The sequence below is a fragment of the Diabrotica virgifera genome, chromosome 4, assembly GCF_917563875.1.
Source record: "Diabrotica virgifera virgifera chromosome 4, PGI_DIABVI_V3a".
NCBI classification, from domain to species: domain Eukaryota; kingdom Metazoa; phylum Arthropoda; class Insecta; order Coleoptera; family Chrysomelidae; genus Diabrotica; species Diabrotica virgifera.
In genome coordinates this window covers 257,335,374-257,348,238 of record NC_065446.1, presented here as the reverse complement: position 1 = coordinate 257,348,238, position 12,865 = coordinate 257,335,374, and the positions used below count along the sequence as shown (strand labels likewise).

The following is a 12,865-nucleotide window of genomic DNA, read 5'->3' as shown; positions in this document are numbered from 1 at the left end:
GCCATTACTGAATATATCATCTGATTTATTTTAGGAAGAACTAAAAATTTTCAAAGCTGATAAGGATTCCAAAATTTTTGGTATTTGGTATCATATTTTGAATAATTAATTTTACATTAAATTAAACTGTGTGTTATTAATAAATTATTGTATATGCACATAACCTAGAAGATTTCTTTTCATTTATCTCTTTTCTGACACATCTAGCGGTTCACAGTGGTGGGTGGTGAGATGATATTGTAAATCTGTTTAGTCATCCATTTTTTAGTGTGAAGTACTAGTAGAACTAGAAATTGTTGTGATATAGATATACGGAAATTAGGTGTTCTGCAAGTGCAATCATGAAGAAAGTGTTAGTTTTAACATGTATATGTTTAATTCAAATATCACACTCGGCTTTTCCGAATTTTTACCCAAAAATAGCTGTAGAGCCGATCACAGACGATCCTGGGGTTCCCCTGCTACTCACACCTCTTATAGAACAGAACAAAATAACCGAAGCTGTGGCAGCTTCCAAGGTATATTTCAACGGATTTAAGAAGATTGAAAGCTACTCCGGTTATTTTACTGTTGATAAAACCTTCGGCTCAAATTTATTTTTCTGGTTCTTCCCCGCTGCAACTAATTACGAAAACGCCCCTGTCGTGTTATGGCTTCAAGGTGGACCAGGAGCATCTTCGCTGATCGGGCTTTTTACAGAAAATGGCCCTTTCAAAGCCAAATCTAAGAAAGGATTGAAACTCAGACCCTATTCCTGGAGTACTACTCATTCTATGATATATATTGATAGCCCAGCTGGTACTGGATATAGTTTCACTAACGGAGGATTCGCTCAAAATGAAACTAAGGTTGGGCAAGATCTGTACAGTGCCCTTACTCAGTTTTTCACAATGTTTCCTAATCTTCAGAAAAACGATTTTTATGTTACTGGAGAGTCTTATGGTTTGTATAAACATAATACGTATCTTTTAACTAACCCTAATCTTCTGAATGGAATATTAACAAAATTAATCTACATCTTTAGAGCTACAGTGGCGCACCCAGAATTTTTCTGTGGGCGGGTGGGGGGGTTGGCTTGGGCACATAAATTTTGTTGTATTGTTTGTTGACAGACAAGTTACATTTTCCTACTATTCTTTGTATACCCTGGGAGGGGTTTTAACCCCCAAGACCCCCCTGGGTGCGCTGCTGAAGAGCTAGTATTCATAATATGCTTAACATAAGTAGGTATGCTTATTTTTATGTTTTAACAGATAATGAGGTAGGGAGGTAACAAACAAATTCTTTAAATAATTCTATGTATAGTTCAGAAAAATAAGTTAAAAACGACTATGTTTGGGAGTTCAAACAATTTAGGTCAGGGCCGGACTAGCTCAAAAAGCGCCAACCTTAAATCTAAACGGAAATCACCAGGCCCATATTTGTGGTCAGCTTTTTTAGTGTGGGTTCCAATGCTAAAAATAGCGCCAATAATTTTTTTTCATTTCCAAGACTGTAAATGCATTTTGACAGACAAGTTACATTTTCCTACTATTCTTTGTATACCCTGAGAGGGGTTTTAACCCCCAAGACCCCCCTGGGTGCGCCGCTGGAGAGCTAGTATTCATAATATGCTTAACATAAGTAGGTATGCTTATTTTTATGTTTTAACAGATAATGAGGTAGGGAGGTAACAAACAAATTCTTTAAATAATTCTATGTATAGCTCATAAAAATAAGTTAAAAACGACTATGTTTGGGAGTACAAACAATTCAGGTCAGGGCCGGACTAGCTCAAAAAGCGCCAATCTTAAATCTAAACGGAAATCACCAGGCCCATATTTGTGGTCAGCTTTTTTAGTGTGGGTTCCAATGCTAAAAATAGCGCCAATAAATTTTTTTCATTTCCAAGACTGTAAACGCATTTTCATTATTACATATTATAAGATATTAGATTCTAATCTAGTAGAAACTTTACGTTTTCTCGAAAGAAGAATGTCAATTTCAAGCTTATCACAAATGTCTTTTTATATAATATTATAACAGCACTGCAGGCCACAGGGGCCCATCGCTTGAAATTTTTCAACTTTTTTCTCCACGTTTATTCTGTCTAGGACATATGTTTTCCAATTTACAACGCCTGCTCTTTGTAGATCCTCTTTGGCTGCTTCCAGCCACTTTTTCCGCGGCCGACCCTTCTTTCTTCTTCCCTCACCTCTTAACAATCTACTCTTCGCCCATCGGTCCCCTGACATCCTTTCTACATGTCCCAGTCAGCGAAGTCTTCTAGTTTTAACCATATGGCTGAGTATATTACTGGCTTCCCAAACAGTTTTTGAACTTCCGCATTCGTCCGTCTTCTCCATTTGTTCTCTCTTACTTTTACACCACCGGAAATCTTCCTCAGCACGCTCCGTTCCCCTTTCCAATGCATTTTCTTCTCTCTTATTCAGAATCCAACGCTCACTACTATACAGTACTGTAGGTTGTATCACCGAAAAAAAGAATGTGTGTGTACTTTGTACGCACGTAAGAAGTTATACTTCTATTATATGATTTAAACGAAATTAATATACTTTTTATTTATATTTTGTTTAAATATTAAACTAATTTATACTTACTACTTCTCAAACATTTTTATTAGAACAGTGCCAAAAATTAAAAGAATAAAACACACACAAACACATTAAACAAGCCACAAATGATGTCTGAACATTAATTGTCGAAAAAATTTTTAACTAAATACGTATTTTCTGAAAATACAATTATATAATAAATATACTTACAATCATAAAATGTATTAAAAAAAACAAAAAAGAAAGTTTCTATTGGGACTCGAACCAGCGCTGATAAGAGCGGTTGGTATTGGAATTCATTCGCCTTCTCCGCTTAGCCACGGACACTATGTGTCAGTATTTACGAAGATCGACTAACTAAACGGATTAAACTTGTGATATTTTGATATTTTGAAAATTGATCAAATTATTTTAATTTTGAATTGAAATGATTTAGAATTGAAAAAATACAAGAGTAAAAAAACAATATATTAGGTGAATATTGATAGAAATTTTGATGGTAATCAAATTATATAAATAAAAGTATTACATACTATGTATTTTGGCAGATCAAATAGGTAGGTTTATACCCATGATACATTAACAATTATTACGTACCTGTTGCTTTTAAAAACTATTTAAGTCACTACAATATTATAAACTTTTTTGTTTCTGTCCTCACAACAATAAAACTAATATATTATACATTTGTTTACCTTTACCTTTACCTCCAAACCACAGCTGCCATATCGGATAATGTTTGACATGTCATTTGAACATCCAATCAGAACAAAGTTATAATGCGCATGCGCCGGGCTGATAGGTTTTAACATATAAAAAAATCACTCTCTATCGCCGGTAAAGAAGTATAACTTCAATAACCGCGATTTTGTAGCTCTTGAGGTAACACTACTTTTTAGAAGTGCTCCGACCAGTCGCCATCCCTTCGCAATTTTTTCCTAATTTCTGGAACTTCATCTCCTGTTACTTTGGATTAAATATTATCAAATATATATGGTTCAATTCTTAATTCTTCTAAAGCAACCGATAACGATATTTTTCTGTCTAACGAAAAAAACTTGATCGATACCTGGATTACTCTAAATCCCGGCAAAACCTTCACTTGTTGAGGTGCTTGTTCTTCAAAAAAAAAAAAATTATTCGTACCATGACAATTTTTAAACAATTAAATATTTTAACTGTAATTTCGCTGTATATTTTCAGTTGTGTTGTTTATGTAAAGTCACATATATGCAGTTTTATTTGCAGAAATGATGTTTCCTTAATGAGTGGTTACAATTTTCGTTACGGAAATGATTTGGTGACCCCTGCTCGCCACTTGACCGTTGTGGGCAAGGGTCCTTACCCAACATGCATTCGTTTCTATAATAAATTGCCTATGTTAAAGAGTCAAATATTTATGTATTTAAGAGAACAGTTAAGACCGCGTCCCACCATCAAATAATTTGATCAAACTGGTTTGAGCAAACTGAAAGTGACAGTTAGTGATGTCACATCCTGAGTGTTCATTGTGGATAATAATGAAAAATTTTAATTTTAAATAAAGTACAAACAAGTTAGACAACTCAATACAAAAAATTTGATCAAACTAGACTGATAGTGAGAGCACAGATTTTTAGAATTTCAAAAAAACTGCAAGTGTGACGTCACTTTGACGTACTTCCTCAAGTATGTCAAGTTTGCTCAAACTGTTTGATCAAATTATTTGATGGTGAGACGCGGCCTTTAAGGACTTACTTCTGGTAAACGCTTTCTATTCGTTAGAGGAATACTTGCAGGCATCTTTTTAACAATTTGTATGCTTTTGTGTATATTTTATATGTTTTTATGTTAACTGTTTTTATGTACTTATAGTTTTTACTGATAGATTGTATTTGATGCATTTCAATACTTGTAAAAGTCAGATAAAATAAAGATTATTGATTGATTGATTCACTGGAGTAGTCGTATTTTCTGTATTATTGCCCCCTCAGCTAAATGGAACAGGAACCATACCCTGTTTCTCTTTGTACCTTGCTTCACTATTCCAAATATTTGCAAACATTTTAATTTTTTGTAGGAGGAAAGTATGTTCCAGCTATTTCATATACTATTCATAAAAATAATCCGGATGCCAAGTTGAAAATAAATCTAAAGGGACTGGCTATAGGAAATGGTTTGATCAATCCAGAATTCCAGTTAAATTATGGAGATTATTTATATCAATTAGGAATGGTTGATTTGAATGGCCAGCAAGTTTTTAAGCAAGCGGAACAAGAAGGTTCGTATTTGTAGTTAGTTTATAGTAAAGGGTGATTTATTTGAAAATCTTTATTATCATACAATAGTACCATTCTTTAAATTACTTCTTAAAGATAACTTTTTTCAAATGTTTACCGTGACTGCGGTTAAGATGGTCCATTCTGAAGTTCCAATTATTCTCGATGACATATTCGAGCATTTAGATTGTTATTTAACCAATGACTCGAGTTATTGGCCTCCAATGCCTCAACCGTAGCCGGCGTATTCCTATAGACTTTGGACGGTAGGTAGCCCCAAAGGAGAAAGTCTAGAGGTGCGATGTCACAGGATATAGGCGGCCAATTCACCAGTCTGAAGTGTCAAATAAATTGCTCACCGAATCGTTCTTGCAGTAAAGCCGTGTTTTCACGGGTTGCTTTAACTTTTCTCAATCTATTGTGATCCCGTTATCGTCCCAGTTGAGCATCTTAAAGGCATCTTCAAGAACAGTTATGAATATTTTTGACGCCGCGTTCTATGCTTATTTGTTTGGTTTTATCATGTATCTTAACACTCATTGTTGCCCCTTCATAAATATTATAGATGAGTGTACTATAATGATAGTAAATGCGGCATCCATTTAGAGCAATAATACCAAACTTAAGCAAGTTGATAAAATCGTTTACCTTGGACAGCAATTAAATTGTAACGCAGAAAGTCACGGCAAAATTAGATCTAGGATAGAGCAGGCTAGAGCCGCTTTTAGAAGGATGTCCAAGGTGTTATGTAACAGAGACCTAAAACTGGCATTGAAGATCCGCCTACTTCGCTGCTACGTGTTCTCGGTCTTACTTTACGATGTCAAGCCCTGGACTGTGAATAAAATCGATCTAAATCGCCTTGAGGCTTTCGAAATGTGGTGCTATAAAAGAATTTTAAAAGTTTCCTGGGTGGAGAAGATTCGAAACTCCACAATACTAGAACGTCTCAGCAAGACTACTGAGATCATAAAAAGCATCAAGCAGAAAAAGCTGGAGTATTTCGGACTTGTAATGAGAGGTCCAAATATAGGTTGCTACAAAATATCTTGAAAGGAAAAATAGCAGGCAAACGCAGTCCAGGACGAAGAAGAACCTCATGGTTGAAGAACTTGCGAGATTAGCATGATGTTGATACAAGCATGCTATTTAGGGTGGCAGTAAATAAAATTAAGATAGCTATGATGGTAACCAACGTTCTGAAAGGACATGGTACATGAAGAAAAAGATTTAGAGCTTCTAAAATGCTATCCAGCTCTATCGTGTCAAAGGCTTTCTGAAAATCCACGAATGTTAGGACAAGGGGCTTATTATATTCTATTGACTTTTCAGTTAGTAACTCTTAACTTTACTGCCTGCAGATGGTCATTTGTTCCAAAGTTTTGTCCGAAGTCCAGCTTGTTCTTGATGTCACTACATTTTTAAAGAGTTGGTATAAGTGATTTAGCAAGCTAATGGTTCTGTAATGTTCTAAGTCTGTTTTATCTCCCCCTCTTATGCAACAGTATTGTTACTGCGTTTTTCATTTTTCAGGTATCGACTTTTGATAAAGGCATAAGTTGAAGAGATTTTTTATTTTACCTATAAGAATATGGCCTCTATTTTTAATGGCCTCTATTACGACTCCATCTTCACCTGATGCTTTTTCATTTTTCTTAGTGCTTGATGGATTTAGCTAGTGGTTATCTCTGGTCGTATTTCGGAGCCTTGGGTTATTATTTTCTTTGAAAGCGCTTCCCTACTAAGCATACCAAACTGGATTTAGAAATTCTCATTCATGTGAGACCGCATTACAGTTAGTTGTCTCAGATATGAAAAGTATTTTAGATACGACAGGGGTCGGTATATGCGCAGTTTTTATAGATCTCAAAAGAGCATTTGAAACAATAGATCGTCATATACTTCTTTCGAAATTAAAGAAATATGGTTTTAACGGGACAGTTTTTAATTGGCTGGAAAATTATCTGTCAAATAGGTACCAAATAGTCCAGAAAGCCACTGCGCATCCGCTAGGGAAAATATTCTAATTCCTCCTATACAATAGGACTCCTTTTAACAAATTTGCATGTTGCCAGGACCAAAAGGTGGTCAAAAATTTTTTAAACGTTTTTTTTGTTTTTTTCCTAAAATTATTTTTTTTTGCATGGACAAAAGTTTTTTTAGGTTTTTTGGATCATTCCAAACAGAAAAGGTCTTTAGTGACTTTTCTCTAAAAATGATAGTTTTTGACATATAAGCGAATAGAAATTGAAAAATTGCGAAATCGGCCATTTTTAGTCCTCAAAAACTATGTGAAAACCTGAAAATTTGAATGTTGCCAACGTAGGTAGATATTCTTTAAACATCGATTGATGAAATCCCTAAGAGTTTTTGCAATACAGTATTCAAAACTTCTTTGTTTTTTAATTGCTAATCAAGCATGCGCCACACTATTTTCCACCGACAGTATGGTGCAAATGAAAGGAATAAATTCGTTATTTCGTAAACCGGCGACTTTAAGGAAAAATCCCGAAACAGGTCGATTTTTATTTTTAAGTTATGATATTGTGGCATATATGATATACTAGTGACGTCATCCATCTGGACGTGATGAGAATAGGGGTCGTGTGCTAGCTCATTTGAAAGGCTCTTCAATTCTCTATTCAGTAATATAAACATTTACATAATTATTTATACAGGGTGTCCAAAAAATTTTTATTAAATTAAATTATTTGACAAAAAAGAAGTAGAAGGACACCCTGTATAAATAATTATGTAAATGTTTACATTACTGAATAGAGAATTGAAGAACCTTTCAAATGAGCTACCACACGATCCCTATTCTCATTTAAAAAAATCATCGATTACGTCATCACGCCCAGACGGATGACGTCACTAGTATACCATATATGCCACAATATCATAACTTAAAAATAAAAATCGACCTGTTTCGGGATTTTTCCTAAAAGTCGCCGGTTTACGAAATAACGAATTTATTCCTTTCATTTGCACCATACTGTCGGTGGAAAATAGTGTCGAGCACGCTTGATTAGCAATTAAAAAAAATAGGAGTTTTGAATATTGTATTGCAAAAAACTCTTCGGGATTTCATCAATCGATGTTTAAAGAATATCTACCTACCTCGGCAACATTCAAATTTTCAGTTTTTCACATAGTTTTTGAGGGTTAAAAATGGCCGATTTCGCAATTTTTCAATTTTTAATCGCATATATGTCAAAAACTATCATTTTTAGAGAAAAGTTATTAAAGACCTTTTCTGTTTGGAATGATTCAAAAAACCAAAAAAAACTTTTTTCCAAGCAAAAAAAATAATTTTAGGAAAAAAACAAAAAAAAAAACGTTTAAAAAATTTTTGACCACCTTTTGGTCCTGGCAACATGCAAATTTGTTAAAAGGAGTCCTTTTTGAGTAAGATTGTGCAAAAAATCTGAATTAGAATATTTTTCCTAGCGGATGCGCAGTGGCTTTCTGGACTAAAAGGACTAAATTAAATAGTGAAATGTCAAATCCACAGTTAAATGATATTGGTGTGCCGCAAGGCAGTGCACTTGGACCTCTACTTTTCATATTATACATTAATGATTTGGGAAACGTATTAAGCAAATGTAAAATTCATCTTTTTGCTGACGACACAATAATATATTTTTATGGGGAAGATTTTGTTGATGTAGTGGACACGATGAATTGTGAATTGCATTTATTAACTGAAAGATTTAAGTTAAACAAATTGAAAGTCAATGAGTTAAAATCCAAATACATGTTTATTGGTAATAATACTCTTTTCGGGAAATTCTTAAGTTTGGATGTTCACATTAAATTAAATAATGAAAAAACTGAAATGGTTCAGGAAATAAAGTATTTGGGATTCATATTGGATAGGGAACTAACTTTTAGTAAACATGTTGATTACATTTGCAGAAAGGTAGGGGAAAAATAGGTTTTTTTCGAAGAGTATCACCATTTTTGACATTTCAAACTAAATTAACAATTTATAATTCGTTAATATTACCTCACTTTTTATATTGTTGTTCATTGATTTATACAGGATGTTCTAATTATGACAGGCTTCAAATTCTCCAAAATAAGGCTATGCGAGTAATATTGAGATGCAATCGATATACTCGAATTCAAGATATGCTGAAAACTTTAAATTGTCTACCAATAAAACACTGAAAACGTTTGTTTTCTATACTTCCACAAAATTTATTATAACTAAGTGACTACAGCTGTTTCGGCGGAGTGCCTTTCTCAAGTGATTTAGTGATTTCTCAGTGTTTTATTGATAGATAAAATGAACTTCCAGCAAGTAACGGTCGAATCCATCAATTATTTACTTTAAATTGGTTAAGTTGAACATTTTATGTATGTCCAATCTATGACATTCTTATTTAAGATGGTAAACCATTTATTGCCTGAGTATTTGAACAGTCAGTTGGTCCCGATAGCAAATGTTCATGAGCATAGCACTAGAGCTGCAAATTCAATAAATTTTTATGTTGGAACAACCAACAAGTCCAGTTCAATGAAAAGCTTGTTTCATAAAGGAATTGTACAGTTCAATAATATACCTTATCACATTAAAAATAGCCATAATGCAACTATCTTTAAGAGATTATTAGTCCATTATATTAAAACTAAGACCTAGAAACCAATTGGCAATGTTTGTTGTACTTCCAGTGTTTTTATTTTTATGTTATTTTTTCTTTTTTTATTTACCTATACATTGAATGTTTCTGATTAATTTAATTTGACAATGCTTATTTCTTTATTTGTTTAGTCTCATGTTTTTAATTTTTGTAATACTTTATGATAATTATACAGCGCTCCTTGCCTTGACAATTCTTATGTAATTTGTACAGGTGTGGAGTGCAATGTTTTTGTTTTGTGTATTATCTATTATGATAAATAAATAAATATCTATCTATCCATGCGGAACTTTAATGTGGTAGTTATCTGGGGGCTTTCCACCAACATATAAACTTCTTGATAAAAGAATTTTACCGCAACAGATGCAAGCACTTATGTATTTTTTTTGTTTCAGCTGTCAAATACATCCAAAACAAACAGTTCGATAAAGCACAGGAGGTCTTCCATAAACTTTTAGATGATGATTTCGACAACCATTCATCGACATTCACAAATATCACAGGTTTCACCAACTACTACAACTATCTGTACCCTATTGACCCCAACAATGTAGAAATAGAAGAAGCCGTCAGATATCTTCAGAGAGATGACGTACGCGCTGTTATCCACGTCGGCAACACATCATTTGGTGCTGTGTCGTCTGAAGTCGAAAATAACTTGAAGAACGACATCATGCAAAGCATAACTCCCTGGCTTACCGAGCTTCTCAACAATTACAGAGTTCTGCTCTACAATGGTCAATTAGATATCATTGTCGCCTATCCTCTAACAGAGAACTTCCTGAAGAACCTCGATTTTAACGGTGCAGACCAGTACAAGACAGCGCAAAGGTATCCTTGGTACGTCGGTACTGATCTTGCTGGGTATGTTAAGCAAGCTGGGAATTTGACTGAAGTACTGGTGCGAGACGCTGGTCATATGGTTCCAGCGGATCAACCTCAATGGGCTTTTGATCTTATCAATCGGTTCACCAGCAATAAACCTTTCCATAGAACATAATCATACTCCATGTAACCATTCTCGAACTATTATTTTTAGTTCATTATTATCTTCTTACTCGATTATATAGTTTTAGTAGCTCAGTAGAACTTTAGTAAAGTCTGGGATATTTTAGGTTTGGTTCATTATTATCTTCTTACTCGATTATACTGTTTTAGTAGCTCAGTAGGACTTTCGTAAAGTCTGGGATATTTTAGGGGACTTGAGGGTATTTTTGATCATTCACCTATTACCAAGTCTTTATCTAATTATCTTAAATGTTGTTTTTTATATTAATGATGTGCTAAAATAATTTCATATAAATGTTTCGTAATTTTTACTGACAATATCTCACAATAAGATCAATGCGGATGTCTACAGCTACAGACTTGCGTCAGTGTGAGCTACACAGATTATAAACAGATCAGGTTTGAATGATTGGAAAAAATTTGAAAATATTGAATTTTTCTGATATTATTAACTGAAAGACAGTGAAATACCCATTTGATATTTTATTAAGGAAATAATTAATTTTGTTTAGAAATAGGTACATTAAGTAAATAAAGATTAAGTTACTTTTGTGTAATATTTTTATTTTTCCAATAATTTGATACAAACAAAAGATCATAAGATTATATGGACCAGAAAATAACGAGTCTCAAACAAGAAGGGAAACATTGAATGACAAATTAGAACAAGTAGTAGATCACGTTAGAGAGAAGATGATAATACTGAAAGATTTTAACGCTCGAATAGGCAACCAAGTAATACCCGGAATTAGCCAAAAACATAACCAGAAGGTTTAACACGAAGATGAAGAACTGATGATAAACTTCTGCACAAATAACGAGCTTACAACAAACATCTTTTGGCTATAAAGATCAACAGAAATATACCTACATTCAATAACACCTGTGAACAAAGATATAATATGATAGATTATGTTATAACCAACAGAGATACACTTCTTCTTAAGGTTCCTATCTGTTCCGGCGATCACCGTGGCTATCCTAACTTTGCTTGCTCGTATTCGGAATAGTCTGGTTGTCGATGTATTGAACCCCTTTCTCAGACTATGAAGACAAGATATTCTTCTTCTACCAGGTCCTCTTTTTCCTAATACCTTGCGCTGAAGAATGAGTTACTTCAAACCATATTTCTGTCCATTCCTCATAGCATGGCCAAGTTATTCTAGTTTGCGCTCTTTGATGGTGTTAATTATATTGCATTTGTTGTCCATTCTACGTAGGACTTAGAAACGGCTTCACCAAAGAAGCTGCCACTCACCAACCTCATTCAAACTTTACTAGAAAACTGGTATAAGAATTGTGGATAGTGGGACTAAAAATTGACGACGACTACAGGGTGTTACTTTAGTACAAATGTGGTCATAAAAAAGTTACAGCCCTTTGAAGTTACAAAATGAAAATCGATTTTTTTCAATATATCGAAAACTATTAAAGACTTTTTTATTGAAAATGGACATGTATCATTCATTATGGCAGGATCATCTTGTCCACCCCACAAAAAATTTATGGGGGTTTTGATCCCTTAAACCCCCCCAAACTTTCGTGTTCGTTCCAATTAATTCATTATTGTGGTACCATTAGTTAAACACAACGTTTCTAAAACTTTTTTGGCTCCTAGTATTTTTTCGATAACCGATTTTTTATCGAGATGCGGCTTCTTTTTAATATATTTACATAAACATTTTATGGGAGTTTTGTTTCTTTAAACCCCCCCTAATGTTTGTGTACGTTCCAGTTAAACTATTATTGTGGTACCATTAGTTAAACACAGTGTTTTTAAAATTTTTTTGCCTCTTAGTCTTTTTTGATAAGTCACCTTTTATCGAGATGTGGCTTCTTTTCAAAATATACCTAAAAATGTAAATTATAAATACATTTTCAGATTATTAACAGGTCTCTATAATCGTACTTAACCATATACACATATGTGGTGGATTCGATAAATATTCAAAATATCTCTATAAACACTGGCTTATCGAAAAAGTCCTAAGAGGCAAAAATGTTTTAAAAACAGTGTGTTTAACTAATGGTGCCACACTAATAATTAAATTGGAACGTACACAAAAGTTTGGGGGGTTTTAAGGGAACAAAACCCCCATAAAATTTTTATGGGGTACACAAATTTCACTTTAATTTTTATTTAAGATGCTGCTGTCATAAGAATGCCACATGTTCATTGTCAATGAAAAGTCTCTAAGAGTTTTCGATAGGTATATGAAAAAAAAATTTATTTTCATTTTGTAATTTCAAAGGGCTGTAACTTTTTTGTGTGCACTATTGTATATAGGTAAGTGAGGTTCAATCAACCCATTTTTTACCCCAGAATCTGTGGTATAATTTATGACCAATCTTTTCGGGACACCCTGTATATCCCTAGCCATTTGTTTGCCGATGATCA

General features: G+C 33.7%; 1 protein-coding gene across 2 annotated transcripts; it reads left to right on the top strand.

The window, feature by feature from the left end:
- The first annotated feature begins 200 nt into the window (after nt 1-200).
- On the top strand, nt 201-11,019 carry LOC126883384 (venom serine carboxypeptidase-like). 2 transcript variants are annotated; one of them, XR_007697633.1, is made up of 4 exons: nt 201-942; nt 4,615-4,815; nt 9,855-10,574; nt 10,657-11,019. XR_007697633.1 is itself a non-coding variant. In XM_050648909.1 (3 exons), exons 1-3 carry the CDS (start codon nt 342-344, stop codon nt 10,457-10,459), a joined length of 1,407 nt encoding a protein of 468 aa, XP_050504866.1. In that variant the 5' UTR covers nt 201-341; the 3' UTR covers nt 10,460-11,019. The 2 variants fall into 2 exon arrangements, 1 of the variants encoding a protein (XP_050504866.1); XM_050648909.1 differs by having other exon boundaries at nt 9,855-11,019.
- The last annotated feature ends 1,846 nt before the right edge of the window (nt 11,020-12,865 follow it).